Source organism: Chaetodon trifascialis, chromosome 14 (genome assembly GCF_039877785.1).
Source record: "Chaetodon trifascialis isolate fChaTrf1 chromosome 14, fChaTrf1.hap1, whole genome shotgun sequence".
NCBI classification, from domain to species: domain Eukaryota; kingdom Metazoa; phylum Chordata; class Actinopteri; order Chaetodontiformes; family Chaetodontidae; genus Chaetodon; species Chaetodon trifascialis.
The window spans coordinates 23,299,872-23,326,009 of NC_092069.1; the positions used below are offsets into that span (position 1 = coordinate 23,299,872).

The following is a 26,138-nucleotide window of genomic DNA, read 5'->3' on the forward strand; positions in this document are numbered from 1 at the left end:
TGCAACATTATTGTGGACCAAAAGACCAAACAGCACGATATTCCAACATATTTTTCAAAAAACTCGAGCAATAATTCCTTTGTTACCACATTTTATTTCTCAAACAACATAGAGAGTACTTTACACAAAAACCAAGCCATTATCTGCTTCAAATATTTACATAAAACTTTGTAGAGAGACAGGAAAAAAAGAAAAAAACATTCTTTGGGTCTGACCATGCAAAACAATAAATAATGTTCCTGACAGTGCTTTGCATGGTGCTTTCAAGACTGCTCCTCAGCTATTTAAAAAAAGCTCGGATTTTAGTTGGCTATACATAAAGCTGCTCTGGTCCTCGCAGCCATCAGGCATGTCTCAACCTAAGACAGGACAAGCAGCGCTTTGACTCAGAGCAGGTCGGGTGCACCTCAGCACGTTTGCTACAGTACAGTACGCACTCATCTGTTTGGAGGCTCACTATTCCAGAAACAAATCGCAGACCAGGATAGACACACACATGAAAAAGTGAGATGTGCAACAGTTTTCAGTGAAAAGCTTAGATTACGTAGAAGAGCTGCAGCATCCTGGAGGGATGAAGCACTGTACACAAAAGACCTCTGACGTTTCGCCCGACAAGGCCTTCAAATGTTCTCGGCGACGCCCCCGTCACTGCCCAATGAGCAGGAGCAGGAAGTTGACATCACAAAAGTAGAGTTCTCACTCCTTTCATCCCTCAGCGAGGCGGCAGACAGCGTGCAGATGTGATCCCCCCGAGTCCTCCCGCAGGCCGGGCCCAGAGTCTGCTCCTCCCCTCCCTCACCCTCCTCCCCGCCCGCCGTGGCTCAGGTGATGATTTGCGGCTCCCAGGACTGGCTGGCCATCTGGGGGCGACACTGCGCGATGACCGGAGGGCCCGTGGGGGTCTGGCTGTCCAGGCAGAGCCCGCTGACCATGTGCTGCAGAGCCGTGCCTTTAGGCTTCCACTTCTGCGGAGACAAAAGAAGGGAATCCATCTCTGTCAGGTTTACAGAAAGCACTCTGCTTTGTGTCATCCGCTGCTCGTAAATGATGTGTTTCAGCACAGGAGGTTCGTGTTAGCGATGAGCAGCGGCCTGAGTCAGACCTGGATAACAGTAATCACACGAATGATTGACTCGCTGACTCGCAGCGGAAAAATCAGAGCGCCGCCAGCAGCAGCGCACGGCGGCCTGCCATCGCACAGAGAAGACGCAAGTACTACTCAAGTGCATGTACACTAAAAGTACAAATCTGCAGTGCTTTACTTTTCCATTTCATACTTCTTCTCCACTGCATGTCAGAGGGAAAACTGCACTTTTTACGTTTTAGCTATGAGTTATAAAAGTTTATAGGTTAGTTATTATAGATTAAACTTCCCAACAATGTTTAATACAGTTAAACTGTGGACCTGCACCAGTAAAATGATACGCACACAGTAACATCAGTAGTATCCAATATTAATAATATCAAATAATATATCATAGTTTAACACTCACAGAGGTCATTCTGCTGCTATGTGTACTTCTGACTTTTACTTTGAATCTATGTAATATGTATTATTATAGCCTGACTGATACAGATATCAATATTTGAGAGTTTAAAAATCTGATTTCCATCTATTGGCTATATATCAGATTTTTTTAGATGATTAACAATCTTCAGAATGACCCCTATGACTCTTATTTTATAAAAACTGACATTTCTGTACAGAACTGTCTTGTTACTTGTGTGTACTCGTCTAACTGTACTCTGTATATACACATGCATGTATGTGAATATTTGTGTGTATCCGTCATATCTTATCATAATAGCTGTATTCTTAATGTGTAATCAAATAAATGAATTAATGAATGCTTGTAATACAGTTGATCAGGTACAGCTTGGTAGAACTAAGGCAGTGCACAGCCAGGGCATTAATCATATTGTACTATGTATTTATCTTCATGAAGGTTATTCTCATTAGAATATGATCATATGATTATAATGTTCAGTTTTAGTTTAAGCTGTTTTCATTCACCTCTCTCATCGTTTTGGCTGTGGATGGCGGTGCTGTTGAGTTATCCAGAGCCGTGTTGATATAAATGCGTTGGACCTAATATTAGAAACACTTCTTGGTCTGATGCAACACAGTTCAGCTGCACCACAAACTACAGCCTCCAGAATTAACATGAGGTTGAGTCGTCTAAGCAAAGAGTGAATGTTCCAGCCTTCATGAAGGCAGGTTAGTTTCAGCTCGGCGTACCGAAGTACTGAAGTAAAGAATCTGAATACTCTGAATACCTACAGGTATGTGTGACTGCAGGCCGAAGCTCAGAGGAGTCAGCTTATCACTACACCAGCACACAGGCTCATATTATCAGCCCTGCAGGGGGAAAATCTGGTTGTATTTCTTATTCTTTCTGTACTTTCTCCTGTTTAAGGTCATCAGTAATCTGCTCCACAAATCACTCACACTCGTTCTGATAGGCAGGAATCAGATGACACTGACTCCAGCTCTCCCTTATGAACACATCATGTTATGTTTTTGTCTCGTAACTCGATTTCCACCGAGCGACAGGTCCTCTGGATTTCTCTGATTCTGCATAAATCTAATATTATCCCCAACAGACGCTCTCAGTGCCAGAACAAGTTCGACGAGAAACTTGAGGCCGAAGTAAAGAGAGTGAGAAAATAAACAGGCCGTCTATAAATCAGCAGGTGTAAGCGGCTCCTTTATTAGCTCGCTGATTGAATAGTTAGCAGTATAGCAGAGATGGAGGGCGCCAAGGGGAGATTTCTGCAGCTGCGTGGAGGCTTATCAAAGTCTGGGGGCGAATGGGGGGTTAATCTTTAGATCCCAGAGCAGGGAGAGTGTGTGTGTGTATACATGTGTGTGTCACATATGGTAAACATGCTCTTTACGTGTGTGTGGTGGGCCTGTGCACGACAAAGAATGGCTAACAATGATTCGTGCATCAAGTGTTTTTATTGTGACCTGCAATATGGACTCTGATATATTTGTGACGAAGCTGCTGATCGTCAACACTTCGAGCCAGTTTTCACTCGGCTCCAAGTGTTCCATTACATTTATTTTCATTGGACAAGCTTCTAAAACAGCGTTTAAACCAGCGTGGGACGTAATCTCTCCAGTCGAACCCAAACTAATGAAATTCTTTCAGGATTAGATTGAGAAGACATCTGAAAAAGTCAAATTTTCACTAAAACATCAGTGCTGAGAAAATAAAGTTGTCCCAGGCTGCTTTCAGGCGACGGCCAGCCGGGAAACGCCCCTGCCGTGTTGGTGATGGATGGCATGATGGAAAAAAGATGAAGTTACTGAAGAACAGCGCAGGATCAGACTCACAACAACACTCTGAGCTGCTTTTGTTTAATATTTACATTTTCCAAACCGGTGCCACTATTGCTTGTTTCTCCAAGAGTTAATCACTTCAGTACTCGTTCACTTAGAGAGCACGATCTAAAACACATGGACTTTGTTCCTTTCTGGGGGATTAAACACTCAGAACAAGGAGGCCAAATAACTCCCACAGCAAAAAGCGGTTGCTTGTTGATGGGCGGGCTCCCAAAAAACTCTCAAAGGATTGCAACGGGGCTGCAGAGAGATGAGAGGGTGAGCTGGCGGGAGTCCCACACACTCACACACATGGTTCGAGTTAATAACTCCCCTTTTAATGACATAAATCAAGCATGCAGCCAGCACGCGTCCACATGGGATCTGAGTGTTCAACATGGACAAAGGGGAGACGGAGGAAGGAACAGGGCGGGGTCTGAAGTAACGGGGCCGCTTGTTCTGCTGCGTCTAGAAAATCAGCTGCTCTGGCCAATCAGGTCGTCGGAGCCTGCTGGCATCATCAGCTGCTTAGCATCTATCCTGGAACTACCTCTTATCTCCACGTCCCTCCTGTCTGAGATCAGCAGTGTGAGTGACACCTCGAGGACAGCTTGACTCCAAAGCGGGACAACGGTTTGGAAAAACTAAGACCTCCTGTTAAAATGACTGAGAGTGCAGATTAAAGCAGATTCCCTCCTCTTTTGTTAACCCTCAGTTTACACACCGACGTCAGCGAAAAGTTTGGAAATGAAACGTGCTGCCAGGCTAAGCTTCGCGAGGCTAACTCTTCTTACCTGTCTGGGCTCTTTTGAATTGCAGGGCTCCATCTTGACCTTTGACCCCGCCGTGAAGGCTGAAATGGCCAGGCAGAGGTCCTGCTGCCGGATCAGCGGTTCGATTAGCTCCCATCTCTGAAAAAATACGTAAAAAGAGGCACAGTTTTTCATTCAGGCTCCAGAATAAAATCTGAGACGTCCGACTGCAGGATTTTCCAAAATAAAAGTTTTGCAAAACGAAGGAAAGACTTAAGTTTGCCATTTTGATACCATACTTTATGCTAATTTGTGAGAGAAATCACAGAAAACATGTTTGCTATATTACATAAGTCACATCATCAGTATTGCTTGGGCCCCATGCACAGAATCTGACGTCTACGAAGTCCCCGTGCCTTCTGTTTATGAGGACAATATGTCCTTAAACCAGTGCCATCAGGTCAAACTCCTGCACATTTTCACATTAATAACAGCAATAATAAAGACTTCAAGTGTACGACCCACAGTCTCCCCCTAGTGGCCGAGTCCTGACCTGCGACTGCGGCCTGTTGGCGCCGATGCCCCTGCACTCTGCCAGGCCGAGGGCGTCTGTCCCACGGGTCTCCAGACACAAACCCCCTTGTTTCAGCACACTGGACACCGCTTCCTGCTCCGGGACCCTGAGGGATCCATTGACAGCGAGGAGAGAGGCCAACGAAAGCTCTTATTACAACAATAAAGAACAGATGGATGGAGTCGACTGGCCGCCCTGTTGAGTAATTGAATCGCACCACAAGTAATGCGCCCTATAACAACACTTACTTATAAAAATATACAACTGCACCATGGAGAGGCCACGGTTACTTGGAAACAAGACACAGAGCAGATACAGGCCGAGAGGGGGAGGAAACAAGCTGGTGGGACACACACTGATAACCCACTCAGAGGTTCCCATCCAAACCAGATAAATTTAGAGCATTGGTTCTGAACTCTGGGCTCATGACACCCCGAGGAGACGCAAGATGATTTCTTATTTAAGTGCTTTGGGAGTTTTGAGGGCTGAAAATAATTTCTAATCAATCAAAAGGGACACAGCATTTTCCATCGGCTGTCGGTTTTTAATGTCTGGAGATTGGAAGGGAGACGGCACGGAATAAATGTTAAGTTTTGTAAAAAGCCAGAGCTAAAAGTCATCCACAAACATAACGTGTGCGTCCACTCAGCGTTTGACCTTCAGCGTGCAGAGTTCAAAAGGACGTTTTCGTGCCCCTCGTACCTCAGCTCAGGATAGACGTTCTCCATATACCAGCGGAAAGGTTTGCAGTTCAGCTTCCGCCGCAGTGTCAGACGGTCTGCAATGCTGCAAAAAGGAGGAGAGAGGAGGACACGGTGAGAGAGGAAGGTGTTTAAAAAATGAGCATCCTGCTGTTCCCGAAGCAGAGAACCGAGCGTCAGACTCGGCTAATGAGGATTTTATTAATAGTGCTGAACCAGCAATAACTTGTTCCTGCTAATACCAGAGAGGGATTTCTCCTCTAATCCACAAACACGGCGCTCACGGCTCCCTTGTGTTTCTGACAGAAATAGAGATGAAGCCATTAATCCCAAAAATCGATTCGGCCGATCGACATTAAATTAATTGGCAACAATTTCGCCGATCAGTTAATCATTTCAGCGATTTTTCAAGGCTCAAGATTATTTTTATTTATTAAATTCATTTTTATTTCATCTTTATTCAATCAGGCAACACAACTGCACAATAAACAAGGAACCAACATCAGACCAAGAGGGATGCAGGAGGGCAGTTTGCAGTTCAGGTGCATAACATCTGCAAACATCAGTGCCTGCATAAGGGACGTCTAAGGTTAAGTAGCCTCTGGATCGTGTGCTGCAGTTACTCGAGTGAGGTGAGAGAGGAGATGTGAATAACATGAGATGGTAATTTCGTCTTGACTGTAAAGAGCTCCATCCGGCCGTGTGACACAGAGAGCAGTGATGAGTGGTTTGTGCTGAAGCGTAATGCACTGTGATGACAGGGTTTAGCTGCCGAGGAGTCGACGGGGCAGGACGACAATAAAGAAAATCTCCATAGTCAAGGACAGAGATGGAGGATGACTGCACGGGTTTTACTGCTGGAGGAAGAGCGAGATCCTTTGAAGACTGCAGCCAGAGTGCTGATGGCTATTCAACATATCAATAGGACTCATGGTGAAAGAGACACGGAGGCTCTGAGTCCTCTGAACAGGACTGACACGGCGAGCTGGGGTCAGCAGCTCCAAGTCTATTCTGAATGGACACATTTTAATAATGCAGAAAACAGATTCAATGAAACTCCTGTAAAACAAGAGTCATCGTCTCAGTAGAATCATTAAAAGTGAGCATTTTCAAGCAGAAAGGCAGCTGCTCAAATGTTTATCATATATGAATGTTAACTCAAAACCTTTGGGTTCTGGACTGACTGTTGGATAAAATAAGGAATCTACAGATGCCATTTTGGGGCTCTGGGAAGCTGAAATAAAGAATCTGTAAGGCCGATTTTTTGTTAGCATGATTAGAAAAACCTTTACGAATAAATCTCTAACCTGCACGAAACATGACCAAACAGAGAGGAGGCGACGGTATAACGGACTAACCTGCCGAAGGCCTTGCCCTGAGCCGACGGCCTCGCGGAGTAGTAGTACTGTTTATACTCGTCCATCCACACCTCCGCAGCCCGCCGGGTGTTCCTGCGTGGACACAGAGACGACACCTGCTCAGACGCAGTAATGACAGCACCGCTAGCGTTCCTGCAGGCCGCTCTAATGACGGCGTCACACGCAGCAGCGGGAATTTCATCCTCCTGACATTCTAAGAGTACCTGAAGACAAACAGACGGCTGCTGAGAAGAGGCAGATGAGACAGTTATCTGAAATCTGATATATAACACACTGGTGGTAAATCTCGTCTGCGATCAGGAGGTGATGAAACATGAACACACAGCACATCCAGGACTCCGGCTCTGTATTTCATTGAGGTTACCTGATGAGCTAAAAAAGAACAAATGGAGCTGAATGCTGAACGATGGTGCTGACAGGCTGGAAGCTCTGCATGCTAACGACCAGCAGGTTACTGGTCTTCGAGGAGAACGATGCCGCTCAGGTTACAGCTTTAAAGAATTAATAAGTTATATAATGATTAGTGAGTTTTTGCTGCTGAATCATTTGTTTCCTTGCAGCCTGGTAGAAAAAGTCCAGGCCCAAGAGTTGGAAGTGTTCAGTCCATCCAGAGAAAGCTTTGTTTCCACCCACCCTGGACATTAAGAACAGCCTGAACAAACTTTGTCCAAATCCAATCACTTGCTCGCTCATCTCTCACTGGCGAAGCACTTCACTTCACACTGAACTGAGCTGAATCATGTGACACTTAAGATTTTAAAGCTGACTAAAAGATTAACCTTCCTGGCAGTTGGTAAATTGTTTTGCAGCGTTAATAACGCTGTGCAGCAGACAGGACGTCAGGTTTTCTACCGGATCAGCCCACTCACTTAATGTAGGTGAGAGCGTTGCCTTCTGGGAAGTCGTACGGGTGCCGCTTCCTGAACACGTGGCCCACCCGGCTACAGGGAAGAATCTCCAGGCTTCCTCCGCACATCCACACCCGGAAAGAAAGCTCTGCGGGGGGACAGACACGGAGGGTGGGGTCAAGTATGTTGGCCTGCAGTCAGTCAGTCAGTCTGTAAACGACAGTCTGCTCTGCATCGTCCCGGTATCCGCCCGGCTGCGTTCACCTGCTGTATTTCTTATGCAGCAGATGGCTGTACGCTGTAAATCAGCAGCATGAAAGCTGTTGTAGTGGATAATTAAATGCTCTGCTGCCTTGCAAATTCCAAGGACACAAATGGCATTTTGGAGAGCGGGCCGCTGGGCCTCTGCAGCATCCACAAGCATCTGCACTCGTCCAGAGCCAGACAGGCCACAACGAGACTAAACGCATGAAATGAAGACCTGAAATAACATTTTTCATTGTTATTCGAGTGAGTTTTATGTCACTGGAAACAGCAAATAAGAAGCAATGCTCCAAAAACCAGTGATATTCATCCAGGTGAACATGCATGTTTATCTGTGCTCTCATCCTGAAGGACACCAGTGAGGTGCAACCAGGCAAAATCCACCATCCCTCATTGATTTCCCTTTGAAATCAATGACTTGTGGGATGTTTCGGCTTAGATTCAGCTACATGTATGGACTTAGTTTAATATTCCAGTTTAGTCTGTGTTTTATTTTATGTAAATGCGTAATCTCCCGTCCATACGATATTGATATTTACAGCTTTACAGTATGTCTGAATTTTTCCTGCTTCTGTGATTCAAGTTAAATAAAATGTCTCACCAAAGTTCTCCCCTCCCCAGATGTCCATGTGGGTGTCATACTGGCCCAGGTGGTTGAACCAGCTCTTGTCCATCACAAAAATCCCACCAGCGATGACGGGAGTCCTGCAGAGCGAGGAGGAACGGAGTCATTCACATTTCCTACACTGGCGGTAACTCACTCTTACAGGCTTATTAATGGTGGGAGATACTCGATCTCGATGTGGTCAAACTGATTAGCCGCATTCATCTTTTCTGAAGGAGAAAATCGGAGTTACAATGCTTTCCTTGGGAAAACATCAAATCCAGTTCTTACATTTGCAACAGTAAGAAGTGTGTAACTCTACAGGCGTGAGAGCTCCAGGCTTGGTATTAACTGCTGTGTGCTGACTTAATCACCACTAAAGATCAGCGTAAACAGAGGGAATATGAGCCTTAAGGTGGGTCCTGTGTTTTTCAAAAGGTCGTTGAGTCAAAATCTAGTTTCATGACCTTAAAGATCCTCTCCATACATGTTCTAAGGCGCACACAAACATTGTCTAATGCGTGTCTGACGTGGTTTTTGGATTAACGAAGTATAAGCAAAATAAGTAAAAGCATGTTTTTCATTGCTCAAGTTAAACTGCTGGACACGGGACGTCTCCTCCTGCACTGTGGAGTCAGCTCTGGAGGCTTACGCCTGTGTAAGACGAATACTGGACTGGGATTGGCTTCCAGACTATTTGTGATGTCACAAACCACGCTCATGAGCGTCTCTGAAAATTCGATTTTCAACGGGCACAGAGGAAATTTAGACTTTGTGCAAAGGATGCGAAAACAGCCTCCTGGTGTCAAACTCTGCACAGTGAGGCTCAAACATTCAACTGTCGGAACGAAGAAAAACACATTTCGACCGGAGGGGGACTTAAATATTTCAGGTTTGTGCTAACATCTTGTGTATCACTAAATTAATCAGTGTTTAATCACTAACAGTTAGTTTTTTAGCACAGAGAAAAACAAAGTGTGCAACACTCAGAGGTTCATCCTGCCACGGGCGAAGCAGTTTAATCTGAGATATCCCGAACGTTCCTACATGACAGGAGAGGTTTTATATTATTAAACAAGAAGTAATCCTATAACTGGGATCCAGTCTGGGATCACTGAGGCGAAGAACATCCAAGCAGATGAATAATCTTTGTATTTTAATGCATTTTATGCTTAAAAACAGTTTGTTTTTACTTGCTTTGATATATTAATGCATATTTAATACAGAGGCATGTATGTTTATTATGAACTATTATATATATTATATAGTATATTATGGACTGTGGATCACTACAGGAGGACGATGACGAGCACTGTAGACGAGCACCTGATTGGCTGCGTGGGGTCGCTCCTCGCCATTTTCTGCTCGATGGGAATCTGCTCCCATTTGAAGTGGAGGCTCCAGTCAAACCCTGGAGAGAAAGAGAGCGATAAGAGGGAGCGAAGGTGAGATGGACTCAGGTCAGAGCGTCCTGCTGACTGGGCCTGAAATAACACGAACTGAAGTCCTTGCAGGAAGTTTTCAGTTTTAGCTGAACTTCACACACTTCACTTCCAGACTGACTTGAATCCATTCAGGAAATGTCCCTCATGGGTTTTGAGTCGATCTGGCGGGATCATGATGTCATTTAACGAGGGTTTTGTGTAACGGGGGTTTTCCAGCTGTGTGTTGTCGGCTGTTACTGTGCATGTTTTGCGTGCTGTGTCCCGACCTCCTCTCAAGTCGGCAGATGCAGCCAAGTAGGCGAAGTTATCCAGGCTGATGACGTCAATGATGGGGCTGACCACTCGCGTATGGTCCTGCATGGGAGGAGACAGACAGACGGACGTGTTAGCGCTATCACTGACACAGCTCTTTTTTTGGCCTTAAAAAACATTCATATGCTGTTTTTAACTGTTCTGCACTGATGGGAGTCAGACAGGTTTTACACATTATGATCCATTACACTGAATTCATAGAGGAAAGATCGTTAACAGTCACATTCGTCCCTGATAGCAGATCCAGCGACAGTAATTAAACATAGAGCTCGACAGCCTTATGTTTCTGAGTAATTAGGATGGAAAGTTAAAGCTCTTTTTAATGACAGATGAATTGCAGATTAAGGCCTTCTGGCACAACTTTAATTAAGGTGCGCGGAGAAGGGAAATAAATCGAAAGAGGTCAAAACTCCTCTGTGGAGAGGAACGATGCAGCTAATCCTGCTGCGAGACGTTTCGGTGGAATGAGGCATCACATTTCATCTGTGCTGCTGCGAGGCGTGGAGGAGATAAGGCTCTGTTAAAGAGGTGCTAATGTCAGGAAAAAAGGAGCTTTTATTAGTTCTTAATTATTTACTGCTAACATTTAATTTTATCCCCTGATTTATCATTAATAAGCAGTTTATAAACACTTAGCGGATGTGGATGACACACGACAATGCATCTGGATTGTAAACGCATTTATGCGTGTGTGATTTATGAGTGTTCCTGAGCTCATGCAGTCATCTCCTTTATCCAATCATGTGTTCACAAAGTGGTGAACCTCGCTCCATCCTCACTCCCTAGCCTTTCCAGGATGCCCTTTCATATCTAATCATGATGCTATCACCTGTCACTAATCAACCTGTTTACCTGTGGAATGATCCAAACAGGTGTTTTTGGAGCGTTCCACATCTTTCCCAGTCTTTAGTTGCTCCTGTCCCAATATGTTTGAATAAGCAGATATTTACAAAAATCAATGAAGCTGATGAGCTCAAACATTAACTATATTGTCTTAATTGAGTCTGAAGCTCGTTAAATTGAAACTTTTCATTAAAAAATGCTTCTTGGGATATGAATCTTCCTCGAGCTCGGGTGAAAGTTCAGCAAAGTAATTAAATTTTCTTATATATATGGTTGTAATGAATATTAAATATCAGATCACGCTCTTCAGGCAATTAACTTGTCACCCACTGCAATTTGTGACTAAAGATGGGTTTAATAAGAACGGTCAGAGCCCACCTCCCTCTTTCTGGAACAGTGCACTGTACTAATGTAAGTTCGCTCAAAGTAGATTTTAACACATGCTTTATTTGAGTCGTGTGATGTTAAGTTTGCAGTCTTTTCTGTTGTGCGCTGGTTATTCTGTGCAGGACATAAGCGCCTCTGAACGCGCCACACCTCCCTGTTTTTCCCTCAGTTTACACTGAATTCATGACAAGAAAACTCTGAACTGAAAACCTCCTGCTGGAGGAGAAACACGAACCATAAAGTAAACAGCGGAGAACAGTTGATTGTTGATAGCATGTGTGTGTTTGTGTCTGCATCTGTCTGTGAATGTGCGTCTGAGCCAACACTGCTGTTTGCCCATAAGGCATCTCTGTATGTGTGTGTGTGTGTGTGTGTGTGTGTGTTTGTGTAGTCGAACAGCTTCACATTGGGACAATCCAAATGACTGTTTCCAATTAGAGCCATCCCTCTCTTTGCTCAGAGACTGAACCCCTCGTGAACTTTGTGTGCATTGCAGCAAAGAGTGCGGGGGAAGTGTGAAATGCCACTCTGGCAAAGAGCAATTTGGAAAGTGATGCTCTCAACAGCTTTAAGCAATCGACATTTATTGGGCTTTTAATGAGCCTCTGTGATTTGGTAATGCAACGCACTTCCAAAATGGATGTCACAGATGATCTCTCAATATCTCTGCCCTCTTTCGTTCTCCCTCTCTCTGGGAATTCATTACAGCGTCAGAGTGCTGTGGTTTTTGTCACATCTGGCTGCATTTGATGGCGTCAATAAGGGGATTTAAGCTCATTTGTGTGCATTTCGACCACATGCCAATTTGTGGAAAAGTGACATGATTTACACGATGGGGTGAAAAAATGGAAAGAGGACACAGGAAACTGAAGCACGAATAGTAGAGGAGAGTAAAACGCTTTAGACTCCACGCCGCTTGACGTGTGGAGATCTCTAGTCCTCTGCTTCATCGCCCAGTGAAGTCACATCGGCCTCTGAGACCAACGGAGGATGGAAAGTAGCCAAAATGTCTTTGCATTTGCTTGTGAGTGACTGTTTACTTTCACTTCTTCAGGTCTCTAGAAAGGGGCCTTTCTGTGTGGAGTCTGCATGTTCTCCCCGTGTTCACCTGGGGTATCCTCCATAAAAAAAACCCACAAAAACATGCAAGAAGATCACCACCTGACCAATGGTGACAAAAGGAACTGGGTCCTCGGGCGCCGCTGTCAGCTGGCAGCCCACCGCTCCTGGTCTGCTGCGGAGGAAGGACTTCCAGGATGATGGGTTAAAGGCGGAAGAAATCATTTCACCGTAGCATGGTGTGTGCATGTGCATGTAGTGTTTGTGATTAATAAAGTGAGTCTTCTTCTTCTTCTTCTTCTTCTAAAATGGTTTTGCAAAGTCACTCTCGTTTATTAAGGTAACTGAAGTTTCAGTTCATGGAGTCACCAGCCAATAATATTGGAGGCCCGTGCATTAGTTATGGAAGAGACGCATGAAAAAGGGGAGAGGGGAATCATGCATTAGCTCAGTGTATAACTGCTGGAGCAAAATCCCTTCAAGGTATTTCATAAACGCAAAAAAAATTAACTCAAAAATATGAAAAAGATCTCTAAACAGCAATAATTTTTTCTCTGTGATAAAAGAAAATAGCATAAAATAGTCCCTCCAGGTGGTCCCTGAATGCAGCACGGACATAGTGGTTAGGCGTCACTGATCGTATGCATCATGGCAAATGTCAAGAAAAGAAAAGCAGATGCAGAATGTCGCGCTTTCTGAGAAAAATGGACAAACAGTTAGTGAAGACGAGCTCGCAGAGATGAAAATCTTGAGCGTCTTTACAGCCACAAACATGCTGAACTGGACGAGCTGCTGTGACAAAGTGAATGCTCCTTGGAGGAGTTTGGGAGCCCAACAAGCAGCTTTCACAAGACACATTCTGACTATGCAGGCACATTTTGTGGCGATAGCTAAGCTAACAGCTAAGAAACTGACACCTTATGGAGAAGGAGAGTTTGTGAAGGAGTGCCTTGTTGCTCCTCTTTGTCCCAGATAAAGTACAAGTACATGCAGAGTAAACAAAAGGAACTGAGCATATTTGCCTTCGCTGTTTAATCTGGAAGCAGCTGATGTTGTGTCACCTTTCTTCTGCTCAAGACTGACGTGAACCTGAAACACCGGCTGCGAGCAGCAGCATCATCATCATCATCATGACCATCTGGCATCAGACATCTCACCGACAAGGAGCAGCCGTCACAGAGATTACTGTGATACATGTGTTCAGCCATTTAGTGCTAACCCTCAAAGGATGTAAGAAAAGCTGAAAAGGTTCCCCACCCCTGCATTATAATCATTCTCCATGGACTGAAAGAGATAATGACTTTTGAGAAATAAAGAAGTATTAAATGTCCCCCTCACCGATGACCACGCTGGAGACAGGCGATAGGCTCCACTTTTCACTCAACTTAAATCCTTAATCCCCAAACATTTGTGAGTGGTGAGCTCATTACCGGTACATCACCACTAATTAAATTCAAGAGCTTTCAATCACTCTTCTAAATTAGCAAAGGAAAACTGTCATCACGCTGCATTAAAAGACATACAGAACCGCGATCCCTCGGCTCTCAGGAGCCTTCGCGACCCGCGGGATCGCGGCGCGGGACGACGGCTGAACGCGGGGCCGGGTGCAGCTGGGCCGAGGAACGGGTGAATTATCGCTGAGCCCGGCGCTCTCATGAATGCCAGACTAAAAGATTGTAATGCAAGCTGGATGAGTCACAGCTGCCTCGAGCCAAGGATGAGTATACGGAAACACAAACACGATGTGCATACACTCACAATGTGTAGAGTCCTCTGAATAAAACATGGAGGGGTTTTATACGGCGGAGGCTTCTGAATATGTGGTTTGAATACGAGCTTTCTTGCATCCACAGTCTCTGAGTGAATGTGTTCGCCCCGGCTGCTGTCTGCTGTACTTTCTGAACAAACAGCAGACGTCTGGCCTTCAGAACGGAGCTGCTTACTTTTTATGCTGTAAATATATCCTGCTTTCAAAGGAAAAACTCAGCATCTTTGGGAGCCATATTTGCTTTCTTGCTGAGATTTTTATCACTCTCTTATCTGTGAGGTGGAAATGAAGCCGCAGTCAGGAGATGGTTATCTCAGCCCAGCATAACGACTGAAAACTGGGACAAACAGCTCGGTCCATATTCACAACACAGACACAAGAGAGGTGAATGAATGTATTCTCCAAAGTGTCAAACCATTAATTAATTGTTGTGTCTCATATTTTCTGCTCGTTGAGGAGGACTGGAGAAGCATCTGGAGCTTCTACAAGGCAGCAGAGAAGAGACAAAGTAGATATCAGGAGTGGATGAAGAAATGAGGCTCAGCCTGAGCGTCAGACTTTAGTGGGAGCACATGAGAGAAGTAATAAGTGAGGAAAACAGGAGATGAAACAGCTCCTGCTGCAGAGTCGGTGGGTCGGAGGGAGGGGACGGCCAGCAAATAGCCTATTACTCATTAGTGAGTGATGAAGGTCTCTTTCCACAGCTACATCTCTCTTTATCAAAATAGCAGACACTCACGTCTGTGAAAGTGCACCCGTTCATCTCTGCAGGCGCTGACGTGTCTCTAAGTCATATATTTACACCCCGCGTGCGCTTCGCTTGCATGAGACTGATACAGAGAAGCAGACTGGGACAGAAGCACAGCCCAAATGGCCTTGAAGGTCCACACGAAAATACCAGCGAGATTAAAAATGAGCAAAAAAAAATCCCCCTGATGATGAAGAGAAGCTGGTTTCGCATTTCATCCTGTTCGCATTTTGAATTGTGAAACATTCGTGTGTGAATGTGACGGCAGGGTCCCCGGTGGGCTGAATAATTCAATTTGCAGGAGTGAATGGAGAGAATCTTCCCAGCGCATTAGAAAGCGACTGTTTTCGATCAGAGAAGAAACCAGCGTGCAGCCTGAAGCGGGAGCAAACACCGTCACCATGAGCAACACAAACCACTGCAGCAGCACAAAACAGACCGCCGACCAGTGAGACGCTGCGGAGTCAAGAGGAAAGCGGACTGGTCGGGAAAACGGGCCATTACTGTTTGTAGAAAGTGTGACATCTGGTGTCGTACCACTTCAATCTGAGCTGTGCTTATATAACTAGATGCAATGCCAACAAATTAGATCACAGCCAATAAAATCTACCCTGAAAAGGAGCAAATGTTCCCCCTCCAAAATGCACGTGAGGGTATGAGAGTGTGTGTGCGTGAGCTGCACATATGAAGCGTCCAATTGCAGAGTGTGAATGACTTGCGTGTCAGTACCTCCTTCACTCTCTGGATCATCGGCTGCAGCCAATCGGTGTTGACCTCACAGTGGCTGTCCAGGAAGGTCAGGATGGAGGCCGAGGCCGTGTTGGCTCCTCGCACACGTGATCGGATCAGACCTGAGGGGAGCACATGGGAGAGATGACACCGAGGTCTGAAGTCTGGGATGTTTTTGGTGCTGACAGATGCCGATTGAACAATTCACCGGTTGCCTCCTCTTCCTGTGACTAACAGTGTAACATCTGCGCCTCTGTGGGAGTTTTGTCCAGTTTGAGAAAATTAGTGACTACGAAGCTCAGGCCTGCTGTGTCTTAAACTGAGATGGGATGATTATGCACTCTTTTACCTCACCTCCCTCCTCACCTGCCTCAGCAAAGCCTCACAGACTGCTTACACGTGGTCCAAAGTGCTGCTGCTAATCCACTGACCAGATCATCTAAAGGTGTGATAAAGACGACTTCTGCAGCTTCTGCAGCAAAAGGGAAAGTGAGCGAGGACGGCCTGAATCTCGGAAGCCATCGGTCATCATCTGATGACGATTTCGCCAACAGTCGATGTTTCCAGTGCAGCCAGCAGATATCCAGATAACAGAGATCTTACTTAACACTTTGGCTAATCTCTATAAACAGATATCTGCATATGGATACAGCAGAGGACCAACATCTCGTCCCCAGCCTCCAGATTCTGGATCCACATGCAGATCTCTGTTTTGGAGGTCAGGACGGGGTTAACGGCAGTCACAGAGCTGTGACAACATACGCGCTGAGGCCCTCCACCCTTCTGCACACCCAAACCTAAACCTAAAGATTATGCAAGTTCATAATTCTTGAAGAAAGGTGCTGCATAAATAAACTTAGTGCTCACTCGACGTGTCTTGAATGAGGTCATCTTCGGCTCAGAGACAACACATTTATAATGTGGGCAGGGACCAGATGGGGAGGGTGAGACAGAATGTGACTTACTGTTGATGTTGGATTTGTTTCTTAGTATTTGACCCATTTTAGAAACTCGATTTCTGAATACTTCAACCTCTGCTGCATTGATTTTGACAATTCTTTTTAGAAACTGTCTCTTAACACTTTACACAGTGTTAATTCAGGCAGCAATTTTCTCTAATTTATTGTTATCTCCAACAACGCCTTGCAACAAATGGACAGCTGTGTGACCTTGTTGCATCAGGTATGGACTCATCTTTGATTACAAGTCACTCCCAGCATGTTTGCACAGGACGTTTTTAAATAGCTGAAGCTTTTTCTGCTGTCAAGCTCCATTTAAAGAGCATTCATAAGGTCCTCGTGGTTCACGCTGTCTGTTTCATAGAAGCATCAAACATCAAAGTGGGCCTGGAAGAGTCACATCTGCAATTCTTTTTAAATTGGAGTCGATTTTCCTTTTAAGCTCTGAACAATTTGAAGCCCTTTGCTCATTTCTGGGATATTTACATCTGACTTTTAGGTGGAAGTGCTTCTGCAGAACAAACAGCCTTTTGAAATGAAGCCGTTTAATTGGATTAGTCTGAAGTAGATAGCAGAGTGTGTCACGCTTTAAACCACCTTAAATGGCTTTTAAAAAAGAAAACAGGAGCCAAAAGGTGTTGATTTGGAGCTGAGAGTAAAGTCTTTTTTTAAAGAAAGCGAGTTCAGATCAGCTACAGGCAGTAAAGGTGTGTTCGTCATCAGAAGTGTAATCACAGTCATTTGCACTTATTACAGAAAACTGCGGGGGAGGTTAATTGTCTTTTTCTGCTGCTTCTACAGTTAATTAAACAGATGCATCTCATCATCTAACGAGTTTTGTTCCAAAGTCAAAGATCATAAAAGTGAGAGAAACTTGTGAAATTGTTTGTTAACTGTGTTTGTTTTTTTTTTTAAAGGAGAACAAAAAGCAGTCTCGCTCTCAGATGATGATTTGTACCTGACTCATCTGTGCTAAATGCGACGCTCGATGAGGAGGTCATGCTTCTCGTATCAGAGAATTAATTACAGCTTCCTTTTTTGTCGCGCTGCTTGAACATCTCGCAGCATCAGCAGGGAAGAAGATGCATTTGTGCCACACAGAAATATGAAGCAAGGGGACGGCGTGATTATCGTCCACGTCCTTCTTTAAACTTGCAGAGCTGCGACTCTGTAATGAGGCAGTCCTGTCTCAGGCCGCCTTAAAAGAGTCCATACAGTGCAAAGCTGGACAGAATAAACAGAGTTTAGCAGGATCTGGTGGGAAGAGGCTCGGCTCTGTGCTGCTCACTGCAGTTTGGTGCAGCAGAGCTTTGTTTATACTGCACAAAAGGCCTGATAAACCAGCAGCAGCACAGAGCGCCAGTGAAAAATTCATGTCAACACGTCCCATGAAAAGACAAAAACCAACAGCGTTGTTCTAGTTTGGTCTGTCTCACAATACTTCCTCACTTCCCTGCTTTATCTGTGCTATAAATCTTTAAGAGCAGATCAAGAATACATAGTTTTATTGTTAGAAAAGGCTCAACAGCCTCTTTAAACGACAGGGCGCTACAGTTTTTAGCACTCAAACCGGAGAAATTCTGTTGTTTACTGTAAAGTCAGAGCACGTCTCCCAGTGTAAATGTGGCTCACTGATGCACTTTTAATGGAGCTCCAAGATGCATCTGATGTTGCTACACAGACAACACGCGTTAGCAGGATCACACCGTTGTTGATTGTGGTCTTTTCTTGGAAGCTGCTGACAGTAAGAAAAATATGGAAATGGAGCCAATACCAAGTGTTGAAAACTGCAGTTCCTCAAATGGCCACTTGAGGCTGGCTCCAAAAGGGAGTCAGTCCCCATAGACCCCCATATTACAGCAGAACAAAGAGGGTTTTGGTCTTTACAGCTAATTTTCTGTATATAACTCACGCATTTACATCATATTAAGGCTTGAAGTTAAGCATAATTAATGGGAATGGCCGCTTTGAGTGACAGCTAGCCGCTAGGTCATTCGGCCCGCCTCAGCTCCACCCACGCTCCACCTCTTTACCCATTGCTGCTGACACTGAGCTTCATAGCGTTTTATGTAATCTATCTGCATGACCTTTCAGCCTAATCCTAAATAAGTTCCTCGTGCTGTAAGAGTTAATCGATGAATCTATGAACAGAAAATAAATACCAACTATGTTGATGCTGGATGAATTAAAAAAATGCCAAACATTTCCTGTTTCCGGCTCCCACTGTGAGCATTTTGGCTTCTTGTGTTTCATAACGCAGCTAATTGAATAAGAGAGAATGCTTCAACACAAGATTAGAGACAGGAGCTGTTTCTTCCAGGAGGTTACAGTTGTTGCACATCAGGTTTTAATTCAATCATCTCTAACATGAAAAGCCTCCTCGTGCTTGTTTGTTGTCACCATCTGTGCATTTAACCTCAGGCGGCAGTTTGACGCATTAAAGGGGAGAAAGTCAACGACACCTGAAGGTGTGAAAAGCGGGAATGACTTCTTCACATCACATGAACGGGGATTGTTCTCGTGTCTGTCGGTCTGAGTGATTATTGTATATTTTTACTGCTTATTTTCCACCTGAAAACATCTAAGAAAAAGCTCGATGGTTTATTCTGTGACATGGATTTGGAGCTCATCACAGCTCCGATGCCAGTCGGGAACTGCTGGCCTAAATGCAATATGCTCGTGTTTTGTCAGCATGTGGCTCATAAGCCCAAACAAAGTCTTTCATCTGCAGTCAGAGCAGCGACAAAGGCAGCAAACCTGAGGTAAGAGGGATTACTGTTGGACATCCGAACAACTCAGCAACACTGCGTCTTCTGTCTTCTGATCTGGCTGAACTTTCTCGTCTGTCGGTCAGTCGAGGATTTCATCTAATTAAGGGATTAATAACTCAGAAACCTGTGGGTGACGGCTCAAACAATACCTCTATGGAAAAAAATGGAAAACAGGAAGTGACAAATCCAAAATGTGCAACGCTGAACTTGACAGGAGGACACAGGCGACCTGCTTCTATCACTGCCTTCGCTCTTCTTCTTTGGTGGCTGTCCCTCTGTTATTGATGTTATCGCTATTTTTATACCTTTTTGTCCGCTTTCATTTATTTTTTGGTTTTTGATTCTTTGTTTTTGTTTCTCTCATGGATTACGGTTATTTGTTATTTTACGTGGAGGGTTATTTCATTTGTTTTCTGATCTTCATGCTCAGCTTATTTTGCATTTTTTGTTCTTACTGATCGAGCACAATTTTAATTAGTATTTTTGCTGCTGTAATGAGGATCCTGGGAAGACAAGCAGCACGTCTGGAAGCTAATGGGGATCCGTTAAAGAATAATAAAGGCTCTGATATAGAGGCAACCTGAAAACTATTTTTTTAATGGATTTTAAGTAAATTATCAAATGTATGTTTTATATGAGTGTAATATTTGTGGTTTTACTCAGACAGAATGTGCTATTTGAAGACATCACCTTGGGCTTTAAGAACTCGCAGTGCCTGTTTTTAATCATTAAAATCATGAAGAGATGAACAGTTTTCTTGTCCTCGTTATGTTTTTAAATGTAAAGCAGGTTTCACTTTCCTGATGTACAATTATAATCATGCTCATTAAAGATACTGTATGTAACAGTTATGCCTTCATGTTACTGCTCAAAAACACGCCACATGCAGCACCTTTGAGCCCAGCCTCTTTTCCATTAAGCCAATTTGTCCCCCCCCCCCGTCCCCCCGCACTCACCCTCTCTCCTGCCGTTCCTCAGGCAGCGCACTTTGGGGATCTGAGAGAGCAGCTGGCAGTCCTCAGCTGGAGGAGGAGAGCAGAGGAGATGGGATGTTATGATGGAAGCAGAACACACACTGAGAAAAACATACCTCCTCGTGGCCTCGTCTCGCACGCTGTCGATCACAAACCCGCCGCGCTGCCACACATGCATGGATTTAGTGCACTTAGTCGCACATAACCACCGTCGCACAAGGAGATAGTTACACAAACACACACCCTCAGCACAGGCCACTTACACCACGGGATAATATGACCCTTAACACATTACATTCAAGCACAGCATCCATCAGTGCTCCGTCAAAGTCCTGCAAACGCTCGGAAACACAAACACAAAAAGCTCAGAGTGACTGAGCGTTCAAACAAAAGAGCTTCATTTCACTGCGTAATTTAATTCAAAGTCCATTTCCCCTAAACACATCCAGCGAGGAGCCCATTCCCATCATCCACTCCCTGTTTCTGCATGAGCCATCTCTGGCGCAGACCTCTTGTTGAAGGAAGGACATCATTGCAAACAACATGCAAACACAGGTACACACACACACACACGGCCGTGATAGGATTAGCATTAGCGGCAGAGAGTGAGTGTGATCTTGCTGAGGGATTGTGGGTGGATCAAGCAGGCCTCCTCCCCAGCAGCGATGCGGCCTTATGCTGACAGAAACGAGCATGACAAGTTGTAATCCTCCTTGATTAAATTTGTGTGTGTACACACCTGTTTGTTTTCATTTAAGCTGTCGAATCAAAAAGGACGCGCCTGCGTGAGAGCAGGAGCGTGTTAGTGCTTTAGCGTTGCTCATAAGGAGGGGACAGCTGGTGTGTGTGCGTGAAGAGGAGGGGGGCTTTAACCGCTCAGGGATGAAGAGCAGAAAGTCACAGATCACACCCACTGAGCAGATGTTGTATACTTTCAGCCAGATTGTGTGTGCGTGCATTATACAGTCACATGCACGCGACTGCATACTGTGCGCTACTACTACGCATGTTTTAAATATAAAGTGAGTTCATGCAGGAAAAACAACTAAACGAAGTGGAATTCCAAATGCCAGACCACCTACGAAAATGCACTAATTTAAGCTGCTTGTCAATTTTGTCCCATAATGCAGTGCACTGCAGAAATGAAGGAGCGACAAACAAGTAAAGCAATAAAAAACAGGAAACAAATGGATGGGAAATTTAAAATGAGCATTAGCAATTAGCTAAAGTTGGAGTTTGATTTGTGCCACACCACACGTGATTTCCCATCAGCAGAACACCACAAACGTCACTAAGTTCTGGTACACTACTACCCAAAACACAGCTAACAGCAGCTCATGCTGAGGTGTCTCAACACTATTGGAGTCACACGCCGTCGTCTGGACTCGTGGTAAAGATCACTGTCCTTGATTGAGGACGGTGTCCTCATGATTAAGGCAAGACTTAATAGGATTACACTCAGGCAGGACGATCCCTCCCCTGTTGCTGTCCCCACCTCCTCCTCCCCCGGCTGTCTGTCTGCCGGCTCACACCCGCTGACCAATAAGTCCACACTCTCACTGACGGCCTGTCTTAACACCTGAATTTATCTATTTAACTACTTTGTCTTGCTGGTTACTTAAAAACATGATAACACTTGAAAAAACAGTCTGCAAAGGTGGGCGCTTTAAAAGGGGACAGCCGAAAACAAATCCATTACACAATACGTTGTATTAGGTCACTGTAATTTTTGCAAAACATAGGCAAATTAAAAAAGCCCAGTAACAAAATGTGCTTTTGTAATTTGGGTGAACTGAAGTTTCTCAACACTAAGATGTTATTTTCAGTAATTGGTGCCCATAGAGGAGAAAAGTTATGCTGTTTAAGTGTCAGTCTGCTCTGACAGTATTGCATCCAGATGGTAAAATCAAGGCTTTACTGTAAGAACAAACCACACTCAGAGCCACACTTTGAATTATTTAGCTCAAAAAGAAATTTTTGCAAAACTTGCATTTGTTTGAAGTCGACAGTGTGAGAATGTTTTTCATTTAAACATTAAAGTCGTCTCCAGCAAACCATGCTCTGTTTGTCAAAAGATTTCAGCTGCTTTGCTTTCATCAGGACGGTACCTGAGATCCTTTCTGTGTCTTTATATTAAACCCACTGATGTGACTTAAAAATCACTGGTTTTAAAGGAGGACTGACTGAATAAACATCTTTGAACCGCTACAGAAGAAGCCATAAAAAAACCCCTGATGGAGGCAAAATGATTGGAGAAGAGATCTTAAAGAGAATAATCAATGTTCGTACAACCTCATGTAGTGATTTGGGGTTTTAGAGAACTAAAGCAGCAGTTTTATTTTACTTTTCTGAGCGGGGATCACTGAGACTTTTAATAAAAAGCGGCAGCACAGGGAGACCACAGAGATAGCTAATGGGAGGCTACTGGTTCACAGTCTAAACTAAAAGCCGCAAACAGGAACAGAGGTGTTTCACATGATAATTGACTTCCTGAAATCCAAAACAGGGAGGAGGTTTGAAGTCAGGGAATGGACAGCGATGAGTTTTCCAGTCTGACCTCAGGGTGCAGCCAGTTCAACATGTGTGCAGGTAGACTGCAATAAACAAGGCATTAGGCGGCTAATAGAGCTCCTGCTGCTACCGCCGCCGACTGAGACACTACTGTTTAGATGTCTGGCCAGCCCTGACACCTCCAAGTGTGCCTCGGTGTGTGTGTGTGTGTGTGTGTGTGTGTGTGTGTGTGTGTGTGTGTGTGCACGCGCAGGGCATGAGCATACAGTGAATGTAGGTCGCTGTGCTGTTCCCACAGACAGAAGATACATGTGGTGGTAATTACAGAAAGCGCTGTGGACGGTGTAAAGCATGAGCTCATATAATTCTTCTGCCTAATGCTGACAAAGGGGAATGATTACTGAAATGTGGTGATCCTCTAAATCCACGGCTACATAAAAATACAACTCACACATTACGGGGCTATTAAGGGATTTGCTTTCTAAATGTCAAGGTCAGTCAGGGCGATAACTTTCTTTTATATAAAAACAAATCAGTTTCTCCTGACGGCCGAAGCTCCAGCTCATTTCCGCTCTTGCTGTCATCCCTCGGCAGCATCACCGATCAGTTACATAAAAAGAAGCCAAATCCTCAGGATGCTCTCACCTTCAATTCAACGTCTGATTGATGGCAGACATCAGTGTGACATGTCCTCAAAGCCACTCCTGTCTCCTCACATTATCCGCCACCTACGTTTTCCAATTATTTGGCTTCTCGTTTGCTGGAACATTCCTTTGACACTGGCATCGCACATATTCACAGCAGATGGCAGAATGAAAAGAGCTTAACACCTGGCACCCACGGCCGCTGCCAGGATTTTTAGAAATGCAGAAATACAAATTCCCTCAGTGCCCCAAAGAATTTTTAACGAGAGCTACCGGACTGAAAAATGGTAAAATTATTTTTTCTCTCAACCATTTTGTTGTACTTTTTGGAAATGCATCTCCCTAAAAGCTTTCTCCAAATTGCCAGAGCTCTGCATAATCATGGTGGACACTTAAATTCCTTTATTTTACTGGATTAAAGCCATTTTTCTCCACTATGAATGGAAAAATGACAACATATTGAGCATAAATACATGTGAAGCAGCCTTCAACCTGCACTAACAGGCTTTCTTGGCTACAGAGGCAGCAAAAACAAGCTGTTAACACAACATTGACATATGATCACCTTTTAAGTTGTTATGGCAAACTGTTAGCAAACAGCTTATAGCGACTTCCAGATGGCGGTGTGGGTAAACAGACATACTCTGGTAATTCGTATCTAACCATCCTGGAATCCTTTAAGACATTGTGCTAAACTAATCTAGAGTTTTGAGAAAATGAATATGTTGTGATATAGGAAAAAGGACAGAGTTTTGGTGCATGCTAGAGCCTGGCACAGAAAACCGAATCTCACTTTTTGCAGATGATGCTGTCTTGTTTTTGAAAAGTTTAGATTCCTCTATCCCCACTCTGTTCGAACTCGTTAGGCCTTTTTGAGAAGATCCAGAGATAATTATAAAAGAAACACTTCAAAATCTTCAGTTATCATACTCAATGAGGAAGAATTCAAGTGTACATGTCCTTAAATTTCACTTGTCTTGACAGTAACATTGCATCAAATATGGACCTGATATGGAGTCGGTGTCACAGTCTATATACCTATTTCTCTTTTCAAGAAACATTTTCCTTTCACCAGTTTTCTTGTTTACTCAATAATTTCATGTTTTCTTCACTGAATAAAGCTGAGGGGAACTGCTGAGTCAGCAGATAATTCTGTTCTGTATGTCTCCTGATTTGTCCCCAAAGCAATGCACAGGAGAAAGACTTTAACGGAAGCTACATCTAACCAGCTTTCAGATCCAGGAAAAACAAAACAGAAACTCACGGTCAGAGCTGAAGTCATCTATCAAGATTATCTCTTGAATCAGAGACGGAGGACTTCGCATCAGGACACTGAGGTGGAGAAAAAGCAGATTAGAAAAAAACGTAAGTCGCCGTCATTTTTTCTGTCTAATCAGGTCTCCTGTGTGCGACCTCATTACCTTTTGATGGTGCGAAGGAGCGTGGAGCGAGCCTCATTGTGGAAAGTGATGATGATGCTCGTGGAAGGAAGGTCAGCATCATAATTCAGAGACGCGCACCTGCCGAGAGAAGGATTAATGACAGTGAGAGCACCTTTAACCTCTTTCTCTTTAGAAACCACATGCATGTGTTAAACTGCCTCAGACGCCTTGAACACACACACACACACACACACACACACACACACACACACACACACCGGGCAGCATTTTGGGCAGCGGTGATTTGCAGCGGTGCCCCGTGGAGTCGCCTCAGCTTTGTTGCTGTGGTGACATGGAAATATTCGGTTGCCAGGCAACAACAGCACAGGTGTCTGACCCTCTGCTTTGCTCTGGTACCTGTTGCTGGGAGCTTCAAGCCCAGGTCCAAAGACACGAAGGCGAAATATCGCACGCCACTGATTTTGTTGTTGTAAACCAACTCACTGTTTCATTAAAGCAACAAAATAACTGCGTCACAGTTAAGTAGAAAAGTTAAGGCTACAAACAATTCACACTGAGGAGTCACTGTTACAAGATCAAAGCTGATGACGGTTGTACGATGCCTCCATTCGCTTAGTTTATAGCTACATACTGGTATTGAATTGATCAATCATTTTATATCATTTCACTTTAGATTTATTTGAAGAGGCTTAACTGACCTCGTACCTTGTTTACTGTCTATAATTCTGTTCTGCTTATGACTCACTTACGTGTATTTTTGTTATTTTGCTTCTCAGTATTAACAGGCAGTTACTGTAAAAGTGCACGCACACTCAGCCAACCTGCCCTGTTGTATAAATATATATCTGTATAAATAGAGGCTGAGTAAAAATAAATGACAGGTTGCCAATTACCAACATTTGTCTTAGTGAGGCCTCCTCTATGCTGTAGAGTCACTCTTAGGTAAGCTTTATGCAGTATGAGAACACTAATGGAGGTGAACACAGAGGAAACAGTTAAAGCTAGCCGACAATAGACGTACTCTGTCCACTCCAACGGTTTTGAATGTCACTTAGAGCAAGCAAAATTGTAGACCTTTATCAGGAAGTGTTTATTAATCATTTCAGTATTCAGTGCACCAAACACAATTTCACCT

General features: G+C 44.2%; 1 protein-coding gene across 1 annotated transcript in view; it reads right to left on the minus strand.

The window, feature by feature from the left end:
• Window positions 1-74: 74 nt before the first annotated feature.
• galnt16 (UDP-N-acetyl-alpha-D-galactosamine:polypeptide N-acetylgalactosaminyltransferase 16) overlaps window positions 75-26,138 on the minus strand; it is a 38,034-nt gene continuing 11,970 nt past the window's right edge. Inside the window, exons 3-15 of the mRNA XM_070979049.1 lie at window positions 25,022-25,120; window positions 24,865-24,932; window positions 20,428-20,493; window positions 15,742-15,863; window positions 10,162-10,249; window positions 9,777-9,861; window positions 8,448-8,551; window positions 7,604-7,730; window positions 6,714-6,806; window positions 5,357-5,440; window positions 4,634-4,760; window positions 4,123-4,239; window positions 75-965 (exon numbers count right to left, since the gene is read on the minus strand). Of these exons, the coding sequence (XP_070835150.1) occupies window positions 822-965; window positions 4,123-4,239; window positions 4,634-4,760; window positions 5,357-5,440; window positions 6,714-6,806; window positions 7,604-7,730; window positions 8,448-8,551; window positions 9,777-9,861; window positions 10,162-10,249; window positions 15,742-15,863; window positions 20,428-20,493; window positions 24,865-24,932; window positions 25,022-25,120 (1,324 nt within the window). The 3' untranslated portion in view covers window positions 75-821. The remainder of the gene's footprint in view (window positions 966-4,122; window positions 4,240-4,633; window positions 4,761-5,356; window positions 5,441-6,713; window positions 6,807-7,603; window positions 7,731-8,447; window positions 8,552-9,776; window positions 9,862-10,161; window positions 10,250-15,741; window positions 15,864-20,427; window positions 20,494-24,864; window positions 24,933-25,021; window positions 25,121-26,138) is intronic.